Here is a 23,651-nt window from a genome sequence, read left to right on the forward strand (position 1 = left end):
CAATTATAAGCCAGTTTTGCTAATGTTCTCATTAACTGCAAGACCCATCACTATAAAATGCTAGTAATATGGTTATTTGTTTTCTTCTGAAGCATGAATTTGCTATCTACAGGAATCCACCTTTACAAGGATTGATTTACAAGGATGCTCTAAAAATGAAAATGTGCCCAAGTAACACCGTGAGATAGACAAGACAGAAAAAACAATTCTAAATCACACAGCAACCTGCATTCAAAAGTCACTCCTCATACCTGACTGCACCTCACCCATCTTGGTTCAGCCTTTGGAACGTATCTGAATCCTTTCTTGGAATAGTTGTGATTGTCTTGTGAATGCACAAGGTCCCATTTATCCCTTGCAAAACAAATGTTTCACTGCTCACTTTCTTTTGGAACAACAGTCATGGATGCTTCCTTACCGGAATGAGGACCTTGGTGAGGCAGCCCAACTCTCAAGTTTCCTGCCACGGGCTATGCATGCTAGAACTTAGAACTGGGCAGACTGTACACAGGAATTTCTCACCCACAGTCAAATATGCCACATTTGCACAAACAAGGATACTATTACTGTTGCGATTTTACATCAGCAGGAATTCACTGTCCTGTGCAGAGAAGCCACATACCTCTGGAGCTAAGGCTTTTTATATTAATTCACTGTTACATTCCCTAAACTGCTTTCCCCAGAAGTTCAAAAATGGCTGATCCCAATGCCATGAGCAAAGTTATTTTCCAAGGAGTAAGCATGCCTCGAGGTACAGAGTCTTTCAGAGGTATCTGCAGGAACAGCTACTGCAATACAAACTGTCCACCTTAGAATTGCCTAAATAAAGACTTGCTAGAGGTCAGAGATTCTGTCATCCATAATCAGGACTTAATCTTGTGGAAAGACTACAAAGATTGAAATCACTCCTCTCCCAAAAATCTGCACAACTCTCCTCAGAATTTTACAGCAGGAAGAAAAAAATGTGTTTCTTCAGGGAGAGGACACACACGTATTGCCACATTATAAGGTGTGAGAAAGAAAAGAAGGAAGTATCCATATTACTCAATTAAAAATGGTGCAAATGGTTGTAAGTAATTTAAAAGGAAAGCTTAACTGATTATAGATAAGTATCAAACAGCTGAGAATATTTTCAAATATATTAATTAAATATGAAATTTAAAGAAATTATCCACACTTGCATATACCAGTTGGCTTTCTCAGATTTTCTTAAATTCTAAGTTGCTATGCTAATCTCTAGAAGAAATACAGAAATTTCAAAAGGTTACAAACATCAGCAAGAAGTCACACAAACAATAAATCATGGCAACAATAATGCCCTTAGCTTCACATTTCAAAAAGCTCTGGAGCAGTGAAGGACAAGAATGTAGTTCATGTTATACCCTCATGAGCAACAACAGGAGTGGAAACATGGCAATTTCCCCATGAACTTGCTTACATGAACTTCTCCATCAACTTACTTTTCCAGATAATCTTCTTCCAAACTTCTCTTTTTGAAAACATGGAGAAATACACCTTCTCAGACACTTTGAAAAAAGAGCCTCACTCTTTTAAACCTCTGCATGAGGTTCCTTTGCCTTAAATTGATTATATTCTTACAGCCACCTGCCATTGTATTTTGAACCTCATCAGTAGCCAGGATTTCCCTTTGTTATGAATTAGTTGATTTCTACAGTGAACAATTAAAGAGTAATTTCTCAATTCTACCAGTCAAAAGGACTTTAAATGTCTGCACACAAGTCAGATTGTATGAGATTATATAAAATTCAATAGATTGGTAAAAAATTATTTAAACCCACAAAGTCAATAACTTATGATCATTATAACTCAGTTTACAAAGACACTGAACATTCTTGTATGTTACTCAACCATTACCCACTTAAGGAGTTCAACAACAAATACTTCAGATTGCTGAGGTGCAGGTGCCATGCCAGCTCCTATACAGGTCAAATGAGGACAAGCAAAAACTATTCCAGCATCAACTTTTCTTTAAAAAGCAAACATGCAATACCTGTTTCAACTTCATATAAAAAGTTTCTGTGAAGGTCTTTCTGCTGAAGTACCAGAAGCGCTCGTTGGCAGGATACACGCGCACAACCGTCTCCAGCAAAAACCGGACTGGTTCCACCACTTCAGTGACCACCATATCCACTGCCACAGTCATGAACACACGCTTATCTACACCACAAAAGTCAGTCACATATAGAAAAATGAGCCAAAGTTCAAATTTCTCAAAGCAATACATGAAGGAATTACAAAAGCAAGCAGCTGGTCAAATTCAAAACCCTCTCTATGTAATTACTGCTTCCCTGGCACCCATTTTGCTCGGCTGAGTTTTACACTCCACGTGCCTGCTGCACAGAATGTGACTATGCATCAAACAGCCAACCAAGTCAGTCTGGTAACTTCTTAAAACAAAGAAAAAATATGTATGTTTTAAAGACAGGAGCAAAACCTCATGCAAAGAGCATTAAGATACATTATCAAACAAATGGAATTTGCACAGGATAAGATCCCATTCTGAAGTGTAAACTTGTTGCTGACGAAATATATATATATATACACACACACAAACATATCTATCTCAAATAAGCATCAAGGCTTTTCTACAGCATTGTTTGTCCTACATCCTCCCATAACCCTAGGAAACACTTGAAGTCATTTTTCCTTTAATGTCTGTGCCCATACTCTGTTACAAGGATTCAAAACATTTTAGAACTCTTGTGTCCCACTCTCTGGGTCAGACATTCCTAATAGCAGCAGAAGTCTTTTTAAAGCAAAGCTGTAAAAGCTCCATCTTCCTGGTACTGAACCATAACCCCAGCTTTTTCGAGTAGAGGGGAATACAGGATCAGCTGACCAGAGGATGAGACTGAAATAGTCCAAGTGCATGTTGCAGTTTGACAGTGCAAGAAATGGTTTGCTGCTTCTGGGAACATTCATCACAGAGAGAAGTAGTGACCATCATTTTGCATCACAACTGACACCTTTTTTTCTAGGAAGCACAGATTTTTCTAATAAACATTTAGAATCAGACCTTGTGGATCCCTAGGTTCTTGTCTTATCAGACTGAAGAGACAAGTGGGCATTTAAAAAAAAACCACAAAACTAAAAAACAGAAACCAAAAAAAGGCCACAAAAGAAGGCTACAGCACACAGACACAAAGCCACATTGTAAAATGGAAACTGTGTCAAGCTCCACAGAAAGACTTTTACTTATGTGCTCCTAAGAATAATGTGCTTTGAAAACCCAGCAGCATTAACAGTGGCACTGGCTGTTTATACTTGGACAAGCCTTTAAGGAACTGATGTGAGCTCTGCCTTGGGATAGGAAACAAATTCCAGATTTGCATTTAAAACTTTTACATCACATCAGAGAACATCAATTCCAGTGATAAGAAACTGTAATTAGGCACTCCAGTGTAGCACTTCCAGCTGGCCCAAGATGAAGGGGATGTAACACTATTTGTAAACAACTTACCTCAAAACTAAGAGAAAGATAATAGCACTGCCTATGATTTATACTGCTTTGCTGAGTATAGAAGGTGGAAAACAACTTCTGCATCCTCAGGACGAAAAAAGGGAACAGGCATCTAAGTCCCAAACACTAACTTAACATCTCCAGATCAGTAACACACAGTTCTACAAACAAATTATTCATATTTCCATGCTGCATATGTTTATACAGAAAAGTTCCTAGCCACAAACTCTTGGAACATAATGGTGTGTGCACTCAGACACAGGCACCTTGATTCCCAGGAGAAAATATGTACACCAAACCCATGCCAGTTAAAACACATTTACAAATTAGAATAAATTACCTTTAGGAGTTTCCTCATTAAGTACTAGAAACATCGGTGCATTAGGATTCCACATACCAGTAATTACATAAGCTTTCCCATCAGAACTCTTTCCCATGGATTCCTAAAAATAAAAAATATAGGATTCTATTAGGGTCATGGTTTGAGATCAAAGAAATTGAGCATGAGGAAGGGAAATAGTTCTAAGAACTTCAAAGCAAGATTGTGTTCACTCTAGAGAACAGTCTAAATAAGGAATATAAAATAATGGATTGAGAAAAGTAATAGGAAAGGGGAGAGAAAAAAAAATAAGAAACATTATAAAAGCAACTGAAAACAAAGTAAGCTTATTAACATATTTTTCAATGCTTATTATAAGCATGAAAGCATGGTGAGGTATCTGCCACTTTGGTTTTTGAGCAGCTGAGATGGATGTTAGGAGAGGATGAGTTACAAGAGACTTCATGAAATCAAACCACCCGACAGTACACACAAAAATGGTCCAGGAAATAACAAATACTCTTAGCCCAGTAAGACCTTAACAACTCCAACCCAAAGGTCAGGCTGATTCTTTCCCACTTTGCAATTATACCTCTGCCATTTTTTTGCAAATGCTCAGGCATGGACCTGTATTTGTATATTTCAATGGACTGGTATTCCAGTTCATAGGAACTTAAGACTTAAAGAGCCAGATTTCAGGACAGTATGCAAATAAAGACAAAAAAGCCATATATGATAAAGTTAATAACTGCAACGCTTCTATATGTGGCTAAAATAATCTTATACTACACATCTGTTACTTGTACAAACATTCCTGGTAGGCCAGCTAGGAACAATCCAAGTACATGAATAGCACATACAAAGTTTCTGAAGTTCCTGTTTATCCAACAGACCTGCACAGTAGCCTCTGCATAGATGAAAGGCAACTGACATTCCTATTCCACAAACTTATCTGTGGTAGAGCAATAAAACTGACTGACTTCTCCAGATGTAAATAGGAGGAAAGGAGGTTGAAAGGAGAACTCGTATTTATATCTATATGCTATAGACAAGAAATGAACTAATAAGCCATTACATCCAGTACTTAAATTAACTCGGAATGTTGATGTAAACAGAATTACAGGTGGAGTAAATACAGTGATTCATATATACAGACCATAACGTAAAAAGGTTTTATATAGATTTACAGAAGCCAACTCATTACACTTAATAGCTCACTATAATTTATGCAATTGTTCAATCAAATAATAAAAATGGAAAAATTGGAAATAATGTCAGTGTGGCTAGCAGGTCCAGGGAGTTTCTCCTCCCCCTCTTTTCCACCCTAGGAAGACCACATCTGGAGAACTGTGTCCAGTTCTGGGCTCTCCAAAGGAGGGACAGGGATATACTGGAAAGAGTCCCAGCAGAGGGCTACAAGGATGATCTGTCATATGAGGAAAGGCTGAGAGACCTGGGGGCTGTTTAGTCATCAGAAGTCTAAGTGGGGGCCATACTAATGTCTATAAATATCTGAAGGGTGGATGTCAAGAATTGGCCAGTCTGTCTTCAGTGGTGCTCTGTAATAGGATGAGGGGAAATGACACCAAGTGACAACACAGGAATTTCAACCTGAACATGAGGAGAAACTTCTTTACTATGAGGATGACAGAGCCCTGGGACAGACTGTCCAGAGACGTTGTGGAGTCTCCTTCTCTGGACACATTCCTGTGTGATCTGCCCTAGGTGTTCCTGCTGCAGCAGGGGGGTTAGACTCAATGATCTTCAGAAGTCCCTTCCAACCCCTAGGATTCTATAAATCAAACCAGTAAAAAAGAGCAGGGAAATAAATTACTCTGACTAGAGAACTAATTACTGATAGCTAGACTCATCAAAATGAGTAAGGAAATGGACTAAGCAAAACTGCACAGACATAAAATGTCTGACTGGTTTAACTCAAGTGCTTCTTGACTTGAAAATGGTTGTATTTTTCTCCAGAGCATAAAGTAAATTGATATTGTCACAGGAAGTACCATATTCTATTCTCCAAGAAGCAACTCATCAGAAATGAAGATTGTAGAAGACAAGTGAATACTACAAACTCTGAGCAAGAATTTAAATTCAAATGAAGCAAATAAAGGCAAAGTTTTCAGTGCCATGAAAAATAAGACTACTTCCCTGATGCCCAAATATAAATCCAGTCAGAATCGTAGAATAATTTTGGTTGGAAAAGACCTTTAAAGATTATCCAATCCAACCATTTACTCCATCACTAACCCATGTTCCTCAGCACCACATCTACACATCTTCGAAACCCCACCAGGGACGATGACCCCACCACTACCCTGGGCAGCCTGTGCCAGGGCCTGACAAGCCTTTCAGGGAAGAAATTTCTCCTGATATCCAACTTAAAATCTCCTCTTGGCACAAGCTGAGGCCACTTCTTGTCCTATCACTTACTGCTTGGGAGAAGAGACTGACATTAATTGAAATGTTTTTGTTCATAGTATGCAACAAGTTTGTTTCTAGTTTGAAGATATAAACAATATTTAAGAAACAAAAACCAAACAAAAGCAAACAGATGAGGTTTGTTTTGTTGCTTTCAGTTTGTTTTTTAAGAATCACCTCTATCTTAATAAATAGATTATTTGAGCTAAGTATTACCATGTCTAGTAAATGCATGTCACTGTTCTTCACATTTCTTCCAGGGCTCAGTAGCATCCCAAAGCATCTGTGAAGTTTATTTAAAGGAGAGAAAAAAAACAAAACCAACTATTAGCTTTTCAAAATACAAAAGTATTTTCTTGAACATAATGCAACAGCCACCTGCTGCTTCTAATTTAAAGAAAATCGTTCTTAATACTTTTTTGTTATGGAAACGCTCAGGAAACATCAAAATACATGTGATAGAAATGACAATTAAATTATCTTCCAGAATGAAGATAACAGAAAACAGTGTTTGACCTGTGAACAACCAGTTATTCTGAAAGACAACTTAGCATATTGTGCTTAAAGATACTGGCAATTCCTATAACTAAGTGGTGAGAGATTGGTAAGAACAAATTCACTCCCCAGTCAATTTTAAGAACTGCTTTGATATAATCTTATTAAAAGTTACAAATTCACTCATTCTACCACCTATAATGTCAACAGGATGTAGCATCACGGAGCCTTAAAAACAAACCCCAACTTGCTCAAATTTTAAGACTTTAATTCTTTATTTTTTAAAACTGAACTTCTATACAAGGCCTTGAATCCCAGAAATCCCACCAACTGATTTAACAAGAAAGTGTTCTTAGTATTTTCTAAGATTTAAGAAAATTAAAAAAAAACATTGTAAGAAAATAAAAAACATTGTTAAAACATTCAGACTGCAGAAGTTCCTGAATACTGAAAGCACAAAGTCTAAAGGTTCTGCAAATCATCTTTTATCTTTCTCTCCTTTGAACATACTCCATTATGAATACAAAAAATACTGAACAGAAGTATGTATGTGTAACATAAGCTGCAAGCTGTTTGCACAGACTTTAAAAAAATGTTAAGATATCAAATGACAAAGAAAAAAACCAACCTTGAAAGCAATTGCATCATGAAACATTATGGAAAATTGAGGTCGTATTTCAGAGGGTTTTGCTTTCAGAATTTTTCTCTTGTACAGCTCAGTTCTCTAATAATTGGACATGCCACTTTTTGTCATTGACTCTCAGAACAAACTGGAAGTGATCTCTACAAGCAATCTGACCCAAACCTCTACCCAAGAGGACCAACTCAAATCGGGTTGCCCAAGGCAAGGTCTGAGCATCTCCAAGAAGAGAGAATGAATGATCTGTTTTGGCAACCTGTTCCAATGCTCAGCTCACTTTGTACTGACAACATGTGGCCTCATTCAACAGAGAAACTTCCAGGGAAGTAACTTGTGTCCATTGACTCTAATTATACTGCTCTGTACCTCCAAAAAAAGTCTGGCTTTATCTCCTCCATACCCTCCCACCAGGTATTTGAATGCACAAGGAAGAGCTCCCCATTTCCACCTTCCCTGAGTTTGAATAAAAGCAGTTCAGTCATCTGTGCAATTTAGATTTTCCAGCAAATGTAAATTGTAGGAGATTATTTGAACGTTCATAGGTTAGCAATGAAGACAATATAGTTTCACAGCTTTCAGGCAAAAACCCTGTAACAGGAACACAGATATAATAGCAACTACCATTTCAATCATGTTATTAACTGTAGAAGTCATGAGATGTGCAATTACTACCCCATCTATTAAGTTTGCCCCTATTATATTAGGGTATGTGATTTTCATTTTCCATCTCATTACACTTAAACAGTAACTTATATCCACATTTGTTGGGTTTTGTGTTTGATTGGTTTCTTTTTTCCTCTCTCCATACTCTTTCGCTACTAGAATCTTGAAAATTGAAGTGGTAAATAAAAAAGCAGACCATTTTGATTTATCTAAATAGCATAATGCAGTGCCACGTAAACCAACCAAGGCAGGCAGGATGCTAAGACTCACACTTAACATGAGCAGGCTTCTCTCCAAGACTAATTAGACCAGGCAGAACGCTACGTTAAAGTGCCTTACTACCTTTTGTCCCTGAGGTAGAAATAACTCTGAGCACTCTGTAATTTATAATAGTAGAGGGGTTACTAGCTCTGGTGCACTTGCTAAAGAAAACTGTAAAGCAAAGATTGAGAGGCAGGCAAAATACCTGTGTTATTCAAAAGTAAAAGCTTACAGATCCTACCTCTCACTGTGCTTCTCTCAGATGTACACAAGTTCTGATATGTGCAAGCCAAAATCTTTTGGGAAGTATGCTTCCAAAAGAGTGGGAGTCAGGAACAAGTAACTCCACCTCTCACAGAAGCAGAAATGTAATGATGACTGGCAGCATCCTGCTACTAGAAGGAAGAGTCAGAGCTTCTCTTCCCAGAAAGTTCAAGTGCAGAATGAGCTCAACGTGTTTGGGACCCTAATTTCAGAGGAGCTAGATTTTACACCAACAGTTGTCAACATATTCATCCTCCGATTTAAGGGAGCTGAATCACACAGCCAGGATACAAAATGACCTGCACAGACTGTGGGCCTCAGCCTTGACGCTTCTGACATGGTGGGTTTCCTGCCCTTACAACTGGCTACTAAGTGGCTACGTGCAGGTGCACTACTCTTTAAATTCAACTCATTTCCAGACCTGCAAAAAAAAAAAAACACTGAAATTTTTCCTCACTACTATACTTCCTTTTATATAAATACAAATGCTACCCATGGATAAGGCTTATGGTATTAAGTTAACATGAAAACACCATATATAAGAGTCTCCAGTACTACTGAGCAATCGCCCAATATTCCATACATCAGCTCCAAGGACTCCAGTCTAGACTTCAACCAAAACCATACCTATATAACGTGGTATTAACTCTCCTGTATGACTGGTAACACACTATATTTAAACACCATTGTACTGAGAACAGAGTCACTCCTTTTATGTCTCAAAAAGAAGAGCTATTTCACCCTTCACAACAAATTTCTTGAAGCCCCTGATTATTAACCAGAACTTTCTTCTCAAATCCTGTAAACAACTGAGACTTGATATCCTACAGTGGAGGACTGAATCTATGAAAAGCCACCACATGACTCAAACCTGGCAGACTGCAATATACATAATTTCTTTACCTCCTCTGAACTGGATAAAAACAGCCAAGATTCAGGTCAAACAAGCCACAAAGGTGGGAAAGGGTGAAGTAACCCAACTGAGAGTAACCTCGTCTATCACCCTATCCCAGTCTCTATCTGAACACCAGGAGGTGGCAAGTTTCTCTGAGTGATATCAGGTTTACTCTTCTGAGACCACGAAGGAAGATTCTTGAACTCTTTAGATCAAAGACCAAATTTCTTACGCAACTTTTTTTGCATTATAATTTCCACTTAGAAATACTTTAAGACACATTAAATTCCTTAGAATCTCACTGTCTGATGTTACCTGAATTGATCTTTTATACTGGTTTTGAACCTTATTATTATGCAGTGTAAGTACTAACATTACTTGCAAGCCTGTGTATGTCATGTCAGTTAAATAACTTTTCACCAGCTAAGCTTGTGGTGATAACAAAATCCTAACTGAATATTCTAAATGTTTAAAAAAAACCCCAAAACCCTAATGTCTAAGGAAGACAGCCTTATTTTTGGGAGAAAAAAAAAAATAATCAAATGCTATTTAGAAATTCTTAGAAGAATTAATCACTTGTTAACTGAATTCTGAAACCAAACATATAAATTAAAAACACAGTAAAAATAGGAATTTATTTTTTTAAAAGCCAATGAGTTACAAAAGCACAATGTTACAACACAAATGTTAAAATTCTGCTGTATATTCGTTGTCTAAAATTTTTGTTTCATTTTTTAAATAAGAGCTTGTAAGCAAGTGAAGAAATCAATCTCCCTTTTGGGAGTGTTGCTGGGTTTTTCTCTCGATTCTTCTGTTATCCTGAATTCCCTTTTCACTGAATTTTCCTATTGTTACTCTTTTGATAAGATTGCCATCTGGTGGTGTTTGCTATGTTTAAAAATGAACCTACTGAGTTCTTGCAGCAAATACTTTGCACACAAGGTCAGATTATTCTGTCCAAAGGGGATCACTTTCATATAACTTCCAGGAAATATGGCATGAGCCATCAACCATTCCTGAGCTGCTCACCACCCAGATAAGCTTTAGAACCACATTATAACTCAGCTTCAAGACTCCACCAAAAGATTACTTCTTCTGACCAGGTTGAGTAGTGTTCCAGTATATTGATCTCATGGATTAACATGCTCCAAGGTAGCTCAGACAAACTTAACTTGGATACTTTTAGCAAACTGTGAGATGCTGGTAATGCAGGTAAGCACATGGTTTTGCATTATTTAAAAACTACAGAAAGTAAAATCAAAAGCATTTGAATGTCCTAAGTATAGCACCACCAGCACATTCAAAACGAATTATAAGGCAAAAAGACCAAGGATGTTTGAGCATTTCATGCTCTGTTTATTGTTTCCATCTAAAAATCACACAAATACTTGAAAAGAAATTTACAACTGAACTGCATGCCTAAAAATTAATTATATTGTGCAATAATACTTCCTTTGTTAGTGCTGTTATTTTTTTCTGTCACACAACTTGCAAAGCCAGGGAAAAGAACACTAAATGCCATCTGTCCAAAACTTAACCTGCATTATTTTTACAAGAATCTTACCTTTCAATGGCCAGTTCTTTGTTTGAGAGTTGCTGAACTGTAATCACCACTTTCTTCTCAATTCCCTGTTTAAGCTTGAAATATAATTTATCTCTATCCTTTGGCACAGGGCTATAAGAATAAAGAAACAAGTTTCTTTAGCACAGGTATAGAAGAGTAACTGTTAAATATGGGAAAGAGAGTAGCAGCCCACTAAAACTGATAATGGTTCAACTCATTCAAGAGAGCTACCCTTTATTCACAAGTTAATACACCAGCACTGAAGAGGAACAGACTACAGGCTCACACTTAGGATGCTTATTATCTAGAGGATTTATCAGACAAACATATCCAAGAAGGCATGGGGTATTTTGGCTTTTAAAGCAGAAAACAAGCTCTTAACTGACTAAGAAGCAAAAAATAAACAGGGTATTTTCACAGAATTAACTCTATCTTTCATTCAAAAAAAATCTCATAATTAACTGCTGGCAAAGAATACCTTTCTCTCCTTTAATGCTTAGAGAAATTTACATTTTCTAAATCTTGAATACACTTGGAATTCAGTAGCTTATTTTAACAAATATATGTCCAAAAAAGAAAAAAACACCACCAGACTGTATTTACTCAAGAAAATCAGTATGACTACAGTTCTTAATAGACTTTTTACTATCTTTATCATTTGCACAGGCCTACCTTTTAATAACAAGTAGTAGTTGTGCGTTCTCCAAGTAGCTATAAGCTTTTTTCAAAGAGATTTCTACTTTTCCCTTCTCATTCATATTACCTGAAATTTCCCTTTCCATCATCTTCTTTGACTTCTAAGGAAACACTGAAAGTGTACACATCACTATCTGGAGTAGGAAGAATGAAGTCCTTAACATGATCAGATGCTTGTTTGGAAGAACGTTTGAATGCTGTTGAGAAACTATATAAAATTCTGCTGACCTGCACAGAAGGAGAAGAATGAACAGTTTTATCAAAACTCTGATGTGTTTTTGAAGGTTATAAAACTACTGGCACTTGCCTCTAACACTGAACACAAAGCATGCCTCATATAGCACAAAACATTCAGATGGGGTGCCCAGTAACCAAGCAAAGTCAGTAACAAGATCTATATCCATTCATGTCACACTCACTGCTCATGTCACACTCAGTTAATACATATTACAAGATTAGGAACACAATTAATTAGAGGACCTGAATAGTGTACTTTTCGGTCTGTGTATCCTTTTTACCAGTCACTGTTCAACATCTAATACTTACTGCCTCTTTAATCTCACAGGAGAAAACATGAATCTGGAACTCTTCTGTTCCACAGCTGCTTTCAGTAAATGCAAAACAGTCACTCTCTGACGTCCCGTTTTGTCCACGCACACAAAACAACACCTTATAGATTGGAAAAGAAGCAATCTCTACACTGCTTGACTGATCTATTATTCTGTCAAGGAAAGAACAGGGAAGATCAAAGGAAATGGTCAGTAAAACAAACATGCCTATCTAAAAAGGTTTTTTTGCAATTAGATAAACAAATATCTAAACAGTAATTACTTCTAAATTCAAGTACACCAGATGAGCAGTAGGAACAGAAATGTCTGGCTTTCCAAACTAAAATGTTTCTGGTTCTAACACTGTCTTCATTTCTTTTATTCTCCATACAACAGTACCTCTAAAACATGGTCAATGACAATGACCATCACTGCTCTGCAATTGTTCTTGAAAAACAACAGAATCACAGAATCATAGAATGGTTAAGGTTAGAACAGATCTTAAAGATCATCAGGTTCCAACCTCCGTGCTATGAGCAGGGACACCTCACACTAGACCAGGCTGCACAAGCCTCATCCAACCTGCCCTTGAACACCTCCAGGGATGGGGCAGCCACAACCTCCCTGGGCAACCCATTCCAGCACCTTACTACATGGTGAAGAATTTCTTCCTGATGTCTAACCTAAATCTACCCTCTTTCAGTTTAAAACCACTGTAACAGCAGAAATGTAAAAACCACAGCAACTGTGAAAATGCAATTTGCATACAAAAAACAAAGAAAATTCAACATGATTAAATAATTTTAAGTATCTATTCAAGAAAACATTAAGAAAGCATTATTTATCCAGAATCTACAGTACTATATAGCACAGCTTACAGGACTGTATTAACAAATACTTGCTGCCAGGTTGAGGTGATTATTAATCACAGATCTGAGGGCTCATAAAAAATTTTGAATTGCTCTCAAACTCACCGAGCCCAAAGAATATTTCAGAAATTGGAAAGACAAGTGATGGGGTAGTGATCTCAGGAAGGACTACCAGACAGTGAGTTTTAAAAGAATAACAGAGCTACACAGTTCTCCTCTTTTTGCTACCTGTCCATATGCACATTCACATCAAGGGTGAATAACCGTTAGTCACCTGGAATAAAAGACCAAGTCTGTAACAATGAAATAAAGGATTACTCTTCTAAAAGCAAGAAGAGCCCAGAGAAGATTCAGCATACTGTAATATTGGAGGGACATGTTCAATGGAACCCCATGACAGGAGTACAAATACCCAAAATGGAAACATTTCTCAAATACGACACTGGTGTCACTTGAACTTTGATGGAGTGTATTATTTCACAGATGGTGTGACCTTCACAGCTCTGTGCAGATTCTTGGGCAGTCCTTCACTTAATGATTTTCTGTGCAATTAAAGGCCAAAGGAACCTGGGGTTTCAGTTGCAAAGCAACCTTCTTGAATGGCCACAATGGCTACGAAAATAGGTACAGAACACCTAACACCTCGTGTCTATGTGACAGCTGCCATCACACATTTCCACAGCATAATTTCCTTAGGCAAATGAAATACTGCCACAACATCACACAAAATCCCACACTGGGTTCAAAGAGCAAAATGGCAGAAAATAATATACGTGCTTGAAGGTCAAAGAATATTTCCTTGGAGGTGATTACAGACTTGGGAGGTTGGGAGAAGACAGGCATTATCCACTTTCTCTTTCCAGTGTCTCTCATTATCATATTTGAAGAGAGATAAGGGCAGAAAGAGGCGCTTTTGTTGACACTCTGGGAGCTGCTACTACCCGCTACGTACTGCATGTAAAATTTGAGCATGCATTTCATTGCTGTAGAGGAGTTTCTCAAAAATAATTGTCTTCTGCAAGAACTTTAGGCACAAATCCAACAAATCTACTTCCCTGTGTGAGAAACAAAGTCAAAATCCACCTTTTGTGTGTCTGCAAGTAACAAAAGAAACATTTGTACTTTACCTTACAGAGCCTTCTGGAATGTTTGGAACATACAGTGTTACAGATAAAGGGGCCTGACTTGAGAATTTCATGTTGGCCATGGCATGTAGAGCTTCTGGTTCATTTCGAGGGGCAGACACTTTTGTGCAACCTAAATAAGTCAGTTTGTTAAACAATACGCTGTCCTCTTCTGGGGGCTCGCTGGGAGAAGATGGCCTTGGTGCAGAGATTTCTGAAAATGGAGAAACCACTTCTATAAGCATTTGCATTTATTTTTACACATTGTTTTCTGAATGAGTTCCATAGCAAAACTTGACACATTTTCTGAGAATGGACACGTGAGTCAGAAGTCCAGCTCCAATAGTGAGAAATCCATCTGGCAGCTTAGTATTTTAATATTAATATATTTCCAATTATGGCATAGGGACAAATTGCCTTCTGATTCTGTTTAGCAGCACTAGAACACAATTCTTTAAGCTCTGTTTCCTAGATATTCAATCGTTTACTTATACCTCCTTCTAATTCTTACTCATCATTTTGCATGAAGATGCCTCTAATTCTCATTTCTCTCATGTCTTGGCAGCATGTGTACAATTAACAAATGTAGTTTGCATTCCTGGGTGAGCTACATTAACTGCATGAAACCACCAGGGAGCTGTTTCTAGTTCCTCTAGTCAGCAGAAGTGTTCTTTTTCCCCTATCAAACTACTATGGACAAGGGTGATCTTGAGGGATTTTTTGGGACTTTTGCTGTTGTTTTCTGGTGTATTTTTTTTTTTTAAGGCATTTTGACATTTGAGAAGCAAGAGGAGAGACTGAATAAAAAGTCATTAAGTATGGAATTAGCATAATCTAGGTTGGAAAAGACCTGTAGAGGCCATCTAGTCTTAACTCCAGCTCTAAGTCAGACCAGGTTAGATTAGGGCTAGTTTCAAGACTACATCAGCTGAGTTTTGGTATATCCAGAGACATTCCAAACCTCTCCTAAGCAGTCTGCATCATTTCTATTTCTTATTAGTATACCTAATATTTTTATAATACTTAAATCCTAAAGGCTGCAAAATCGAATTAACCTTATGAGGTAGGGGGTGGAATGTATCTACAATTATTTCTTTGTTCATTCAAGCTAAGAGTTGTGTTCTGTTTGAACACATCAAACAGGGAGCCAGTAAAGTGAGTTTCTCAAAAATACAGCATACATGTAATTAAGAGAAGGGTGTTTCCATTATACATAAACTGTCTACCTTGTTCTACCATAAAACATTTTTTTTTTACTTCCCATACTGATGCTATGGGAATGATCTGATACAATGCCACCAAAGTACTACTGAGGAAAAAGAATTTAAATTTAAGGCCCACAGAGATGGCCACAGCCTCGAATTCCTTTGATTTTTTTACATATATATAGGTTTTTTTAAAGCTACAACATATTTTACATAAAACATATATAATAGTGTTTGCATAAATAGCTTTCAGTCCTCCATTTTTCACCAAAACTTTAAATACCAGATAATTACTACAATCATTTCTAGCAAATAACAAATTTAAAGCTGTCCTGACTGACACCTGGTGAAAGAACCAGAGCTGAAAAGTTTATAGGCTTGCTCAGGGTACATTTCATTTGCAGGCAGTGCTGTCACCAAGTTACACAATACTTTGCCATAGCTCATCCACAGCTGGAGATAAAACGAAAATGATCTTGACTAAACAAAGCAGCACAGGTTATCAACCTGATGATCTATTCTGGTCTATGAGCCCCAACTAATCAGAAAAGGAGTGTAGGTCCCAAGTATAGTTTTGGAATGAAGCTCCAGAAAGCTTTATATTAAATTAATTTGAAACTGCATAGAGAAAAAAAACCCTGCCATATATGATTTGCACTTTAGCAATACCTGTAGTAGAAGGGTCTAAAGCAAGGTGCAAAGAGGGCTTATTTGTTTGACCTGCTGACTTATCTCCAGCTGCCTGGCAGCCTGCATCACTGGAACCTTCTTGGAGAGGAGTGAAATTGCTCTGGTCTTTTTCAGAATCCCTCAGTATCTCTTCCATTGCCTTCTCCAGCTGATCTTCTCCATTTGAAAACACCTGTAAGTAGGAGATGGTAATTTTTAAAGGTACTTTTAGTTTTACTTTCACTATTATTTATCAAACATATAGTCTTACTTATTGCAAAAGTTAAGAAATTTTGTGAACAAGAAAACACAATCAACAAAATTAATTCAAATATAATCCAGTGTCCCAACCCATTACATATAAAGCAAATATTTTCACTGCTAATCCAACAACCATCCATCTAAAAACTACAGGGCTCCCTTAAAACAACAGGCTTGTGTATTTTGATACTTCACTCAGAACAAAGATCAAGAAATGTTGTTATAGATTAGTCTTAAAGAAAATAATACTTTGTCATATCCAACATTTCAGTTGTTTCACCAATTGTCCCACACATAGGAGGGATGCAAGTCTAAGGAAATGCAAGAAAATGGCAAGACACTTTCCCCAGAAAAAAAAAAGATACAGCCTTTCACAAGTATTAGCTTTTCAGACCAAATAAACCCATGGCCCATAAGAAAGTCTTATTATGGATGCTACCTCCAGTTCACCTGCTTCTTTTCAGACATAATTACCAAGGAATTCAGACCAAAGCCAGTAAATCAGCTACAGCAACTCAAGTGAGAAAATTTGTAATTAACCAATCAGCTGTCACACAAATGCTAAAATATTCTGCTATTTAGAGGCAGAAAGCTTTCTGAAAAGGTCTTAGTCATGACTAAATAGCACTAAGCAGGAAAACTAAATTAAAAACTAAAAACCAAGACTCTCTGTGGTCTAATCCTGTGCAGCCTAATTACATGTTTTGAAACTAACATTCAGTCTCTGGTCTCTAAAAAAAGAGTATTTCTAATCTGAAGATCATTCCTTGAAAATAACTTTTTAGTCCTTTACAAATGTATAAATCCACAGAATACTAACAAAGCTGAACCCCAAAGAAGTTAACAGAAGAAAAACTGAACTGCCACATTTGGGCAGATTTGTTTAATCTGAGTTGTAAATTTCGCTGGTAATAAGCAAGAATAAAATGTACAGTCTAAGACTCTCCTCAGGCACAGAGAAGTATCTTTAAATATTCAAAAGAAGTTGCAATCTTTTCATCAATACAAATCTTACTACACATTTAAAATAAAGCAATAGTAGACCTTTAGCTGAGGTCTTTCATCTTTTCCAGAGGTGCCCTCAGATTGCTGATGAACCAGGACAAATTCTTCATTAATTAACGTGGATACAGTTTCAGGAATCCTACTGCCTTTGCTAAATGATGTTTTGACTTCCATCTCAGGTCAGTGTTCTCGCCCTGCCACAAGAACCTAAGAAGGAAAAATATTAAATAATTAGTTTTGAAGTTGTAAACAGTATCTTGATAGGTGTAACATGAAAATATTGTGGAATAATATAATCCTTGAAGCTATATGAATGTATTATACTATATTCACCAAGCTTTTATTTCATTGGTATAAGGAATCTTGTTTTTAAATAGCACGTATTATTTTTAGGGCATTTGTTTAAAAAAAAAAAAAAGCTGATTTAACAGCTGTGGCTGTTATCTATGTGTATGGATAACACATGAGGAAGTTCATGTTGGAGCTTCCACCTCCCTTGTTTTCAATCTTCTAAAGTCTGATCCCTCTACCTCCCTAACTCCTGCCCTTCACTCTCTCTCATACAGGTGTATTTTTTACCCAGAGTGTCATGCAGGCTGTGTGAAGATACAGATTACCTGAAGACTAGTTTTCCAAAAACTGCATATCAGATTGTATGCTCTCCACATGAACACGTATTTGGTCATCGATTATGTTAGAGTTGATTTGATTATTACTTCTATCTATAGGTGATTAAGTCAAAGATGATACTAAACCATAATCACACCCTTCTCAGTTCTCCTCCAGAACTGAAACTGCCACACCACTTAAAAAAAAACCTCAAGAATAAAACTGTGGAAACAAAAAACAAGTTCTCCCTTGTCTGCACAGTGAAAAATAAATCTAGAAACAAAAAAAGGGAAAAATACTGGTCAGCCTATATACAAGTTCATCTAAAAATACAGAACCAATACCATTCCTAGCCCTCAGAATGATGACAGCTAATGTAGGTATCCACCAAATACAGACAGTATCAGCTACCTTCATTCAGATGTCTCCTTGATTCTTTAGGGAATCAAGAGCTAGAATGAAGAATACTGCATATTAGACTTTTATATTTTATATGGATCTATGTTTTTATATTCTTTGTTAAAAAAAGAGAAAATAAATGTTCAGATGAACAGCATGCACTTCCAAATAGAGTCTGTCTCCATTTTAGTTTCCTGAAAAATACTACTCTGGCTGAGTGTTGGAATTTATTGTGCTTAAGACTCAGAGTTCAGAAGAGTCACATATAGCACGGGGAGAAATTGCTATTGTCATCTTTGCAAGGCTGGAAAGTGCCCCAGGAGGGACAGTTCAACCAAATGTCTGTTGTGTCTGGTGAACAACAACAGGTTTAGCTTCACACTGCCTTTCACAGCAGTACCAAGGTGTAGAACTGTGCCATGCTTCCTTCTCAGTTCCAGTTCCAAACCACCAAGTGATCAGGAAAGAATGCAAATTAAGGTCTAGACATGCACCATGCTGAACAGACATTACTTAATGCCAGTAGAGGCAGCTTAGCAACTTTACCAGAAATCAATTTTCAATACAAAAATACTTTGTATCACTTCTGAAACTACAGTGAACATACCTTAGCTCTTTCAAAGACTTGGCAGCTCTACAAAAAGGTTTTCCTTCTTCCTAACCTAGCCACAAGTTTTACCAATCAACCCAGAGAGAATATTATGCACAGAAATCCCAGAAAAACTAAAGAACTCAAGTTCATCAGATAGGTGACTTGTACAGCATAAAAACTGGTTAAGAAGTCACACAAGCCACTAAAACCAGCTATAATTCAGAGAGCAATTACAAATCTGGATTAGGAGTTTAGCATGCTCTGTTGCCTTTTCAATCTCCAGACTAAGCATGAACTCACAAGCAGGAGCATTTTTCAGACAGATGATGTAATTTCAGCTCCACCCAAGTCTAGGCAGTGGATTTAGCACTACAGAAAGTTTTGTTTCAGTTTTTTTTTTTTTTAAAGCATCTTTGATTTAAAGATCTTTCTGGCAAACATAAGAAAATTTTAACACACTAGATTTTACCTATGTTATTAACAGTTTATTAACTCCAAGTATTTTTTTAACAAATGTCATGTAAAAATGTGGCTGAAGAGATTGTGTATTATTTGCAATAAACAGCAAATTTAGCTCAAAACTAGTATTAATTTCTAAGTAAATCCTCAATACAAAACTGAAGGTCCATTATAATAGAACTCTTTGAAGGCAATGAAAGAACAAAACTATGCTCCCCAAAAACAGCTGATCCTGAGTAATCATTACCTCTGCAGTTACACCATCACCGGAGAAAACAGCAGAGGAAGACTGTCAGTCAGCTCAGGAGCAAAGATCAAGTCTACCAGAAGCTGCTCACCCTCCCACCCCATACCTACCACTTACTTAAGATGACAATGATGAAGCCTCACCACTACTTGTAGTACATCTGCAGAAAGAAGGGATCACAAGATACACTATTTTGTCATTTTTTTGTGGTTTAGTCTATTTTGGTTTTTTTTAAGTTTGTTTTTTGTACTTACTTATCAGACAGTAACACAGCAACTCCAAAATAAGATGGCTCCACTGTATTAATTATTAAAAGACAAATGCAAGCTGCTAACGAGCATAACACCAGTTCTTATTTCTGCAGCAAACTATGAACTTACAGGCACACTGTGAACTAGGAAAAGGTTTTGTACCAGTATTTCCATAATAAAGTCAGGGAAATTGTAACATTTGTAAAGCCAAAGAAAATTATTATAATGCAACTAAAGACACATACTGACATACAAACTATTTGTTCTTGCCCCATGTGGATAAAGGCAGTTTAAGAGAATTCCTACTTCCTCAATTTAAATAATGTTTATAAAAGGAAATATTATAAACATTAGATGACTGCAAGGAGCTTCTTACTCAGATCAGATACTTAAAAGCATACCATACACATTCTTGCAATTGCATTTGAGTTTCAAGGCCTTTAATGTCATTAAGGGTGCACTTCGAGCTTGTCTTTACAATGAGCTTAAACCATGACATCCAGTGCAGACACATACCTTTTTCCACACACAACTACATGAGCTAAATAAATTACCACTCCAGAATCCCCTTTCATTATAGCCTGCTCCAGTCAGCCACCAGTGTTACTCAGGTGAATGCCCTCTATCACATTTCAGTCAAAGCAGACACCTTAGCTTCAGTTTAGTAGTAAAACATGAACACGAACAGATCAGGCATTCAGGAAGTGAAAGCCTCAGCCAGAAGAATGCAGTTCTACACTCTTCAGGTCACACAAGTACAGTTACAAGAACAAGTCTACAAACCACTCAAGTCTTCTGCTAAGACAACCTCTTGACATCCATGCTGGAGAACTCACCATATGACAAATTTATAGCAGTACTCTAGCTCATTCACGGAAAATGTGTGTACTAAAAATGAAAATCTCAGAGTGAACACTGTTCATTTCCTCTCCCTTTCTAGTCACATGCTATTTAGAAACGAAGAGCTTTATACACAATATTTTATTATCTATCTTTGAAAAAAAGTTTTTAATGCCAGAGACAAACTACCAAAATTCATTATCAGGTAATTTTTCAAATTAAACAGCTTGAGTAAAGCTCATGTCAGAGTTTAAGAATATAGCTGTGAGTCTCAAGAAGATTCTTGAGATTTACACCAATATTTAGCAGTAAACTACTTAGGAAGGAAAGTTTTATTTTTATGTTAGAAAGGCACATAATCTAATACTTCCGCAAAGCACTCTTGAGGAAAAGCAGTAAAAAGAATGAAGACTCTCTGAAAGAATCACACATTAAGGCTGTTTGAAGAAGGGAAGGACTAGAATATCTGAAAGGGTGCATTCTGGACTTTCCAGTCACCTCCAGTCAGTGGATGGTTATTTCATTTCCCCTTTCTCATTAGTTTTAGGTCTGCTAAGGACTTACTCCTTTTTTATTGATTACTGAGTTACACACTTGAACTCTCCTTTTTCCTACAAAAAGTAAAAAAAAAAAGACTGTCACCTATTAGTCACATACAAAATCTAAGAACAGAGCCCTACTAGTAAACTCAGAAGTCTCATGTTTTTATTATCCTTTTTGATAAAAAGTTGAAAGTTAAGAATGTAAGAATTTACTCGATTGCATCAGTAAGAACACAGAGTTGTAACGTCCACAATCACATTAAGTTTATTTCCTGAAGTTAGCAGCACACAATCCTGAAGCTTAATGTTGTCTCAGAATACTGATGAAAGGGACTTGGCATTTCCTTTATTAGCTTAAAGTGACTGGGAGGGCAGTAGCCAGCAGAGAGGGGTTGACAGTCAGGGACAGGAAAAGTCAGCAAACATAAGGCATCTCAGTTACTTCTGCATCAAGGTCAGCAGCTCAGTTTAAGTTGTTAGTGCAGCTTAGTTCCAAATAAACAAACATGGTCAAGGTGTGAATCCACCTGTTCTGCCAACACTGCTTCATGGATTGAAACCTTAGACCAGATGGGAACATCTCAAACCTGAGCCAAGAGTCAGAACCACTCTTCCAACAACACCCTCAGAAAGATTACATCAAATTGTGCTTTGAAAGTTCTCTTCACAGTAAGCAACACTGGGAAGTACGTACTACCACCACTAGGAAGTAATTTCTATAGAGGAAGTATCTTGAATACTCATGCTTACTCCTATAGAGAAGATAATTTTTGTGGTATACTCTGATTAACAATATCACAGAAAAAAAATGCTGAAACCCAGCAGCGAATACACAGGAGGAGATGTTTCTAAACTCAGCTAAATAAAGCCTGCTATGATAAAAGGATTAAAATTTGTTACAGTAACATTAAGCTTTCTGACAAACAGATTTTCAGACCAAAAGGATTTTGGAGATACAGAGCAATTAAACAGACTTTCCTAGTTTTAAAAGGGGGAGGGGGAAAGGGATGGGTGGATCTTGCTCTGAAAAATATCTTAAGCTGTAGATATACTAGAATGACTGAAGTAAAGATGTTGCTTTTCTCTATAAGCTGTATTGTGTAGTGTTGGTCAAGTCACCTAATCTTTCTGCTGCACTTCAATTCCCAGTGTTTTGCTTATACAAAGTCCTGGATAAAAGCAAACTCTCATAATACATGGAATATAGCTGCTTTGTGACCAGAGGCCGGAACTTAGCTGCACATACATACAGTATACTAAGCTTCAGGAGGCCCAAATAAAGCAGCTTCCCCACTTCATTCCAGAAAGGCATCCCACATTGACTGCAGCTCCCTGCATAAAGTAGCCTAAGTGACAGAAGAGAAAAAGAAGCTGAAGAGGAGCAATCCTGGAAAACTTGGGTGGATTCACCACTGAATCAGAGTAAGGACACAGGACAGAAGTGCTCCTTCTCTCCCTAATTCTCCCAAGTATTTCATACAGAATCCAGACTCGCAGGAACACATACATACAGAAACACAAACACCTAGGTTGGGGTGTATGCCCCTGAGTTTTCTGGGCAGAGTATCTCATGACAGAGCACTGCTAGCAAGACACAGTCATTATCACAGGAGAAAAAGAACCAAAGGTAGAGCCACTGACTTTACAGAAAGGAGCTGCTTTGCAGACCTGATCCAAAACCCTCCTCATCAAAATAGTCCCTGAAAGTAAATACCAACTTTTATATGAACTAGTCTTCTAAAGCAGTTACCAGACATTCTTGTGTTCAGTTACAGTTTGTGTTCAACAAATATTTCTAAGTTACTGCTCAAGTTCACTGCTGGTTTGAAAAAAAGGATGTTTTAAAAGAAAGCTTCTTGCCTTCATGAAAGAAACCAATCAAGAGCAGGCTAATTCATAATTTCTTTTATCAGACAAACAAAATCAGGTCCCGTGTTAAAGTCAGGCTTTCAAAGACATACAAATCGGTTTGCCTGATCATCTCAGCCCCCAAACAAGCTACTGGTAAATAAGTTCGACCTATTTTCAGAACAGGTTCCTCAAGGGAATCTTTAGGACTTTCCTGAAGAGGAAGATCCAATACAGATATGCAGATACTCATCTTCTGCTAACAGATGTCTGAAGTACAAATGTACACTGAAAAGCATAGTTTATTCCCTTTTTTCAGCCACAAAATACAATACAAGACAGCTAAGTGAACTTGAAATCACAAAAGGTTACATTACTCAGATTTCTAGTTTACTGAAGTGAGTTGGTTCCATCCTAACTTGCTGCTTAGGGAACTGGAAGCTGGACAAACACTGACAGTTAAACACACACAAACACC

The 23,651-nt window shown here is 37.2% G+C and overlaps 1 protein-coding gene across 7 annotated transcripts in view; it reads right to left on the reverse strand.

The window, feature by feature from the left end:
* The window catches only part of RABGAP1L (RAB GTPase activating protein 1 like), a 246,130-nt gene that overhangs the window by 209,260 nt on the left and 13,219 nt on the right, over positions 1-23,651 (reverse strand). For 6 of the 7 annotated variants that reach the window (XM_051624379.1, XM_051624383.1, XM_051624382.1 and 3 more), the window contains 9 exons: positions 17,426-17,593; positions 16,121-16,313; positions 14,250-14,460; positions 12,252-12,426; positions 11,773-11,933; positions 11,010-11,120; positions 6,444-6,510; positions 3,822-3,924; positions 2,012-2,178 (listed from right to left, as the gene is read on the reverse strand). In XM_051624379.1, the coding sequence (XP_051480339.1) occupies positions 2,012-2,178; positions 3,822-3,924; positions 6,444-6,510; positions 11,010-11,120; positions 11,773-11,933; positions 12,252-12,426; positions 14,250-14,460; positions 16,121-16,313; positions 17,426-17,560 (1,323 nt within the window). In that variant the 5' untranslated portion in view covers positions 17,561-17,593. The remainder of the gene's footprint in view (positions 1-2,011; positions 2,179-3,821; positions 3,925-6,443; positions 6,511-11,009; positions 11,121-11,772; positions 11,934-12,251; positions 12,427-14,249; positions 14,461-16,120; positions 16,314-17,425; positions 17,594-23,651) is intronic. The other variant, XM_051624380.1, reaches the window with a different exon arrangement.

Source organism: Apus apus, chromosome 7 (assembly GCF_020740795.1).
Source record: "Apus apus isolate bApuApu2 chromosome 7, bApuApu2.pri.cur, whole genome shotgun sequence".
Taxonomy (NCBI): domain Eukaryota; kingdom Metazoa; phylum Chordata; class Aves; order Apodiformes; family Apodidae; genus Apus; species Apus apus.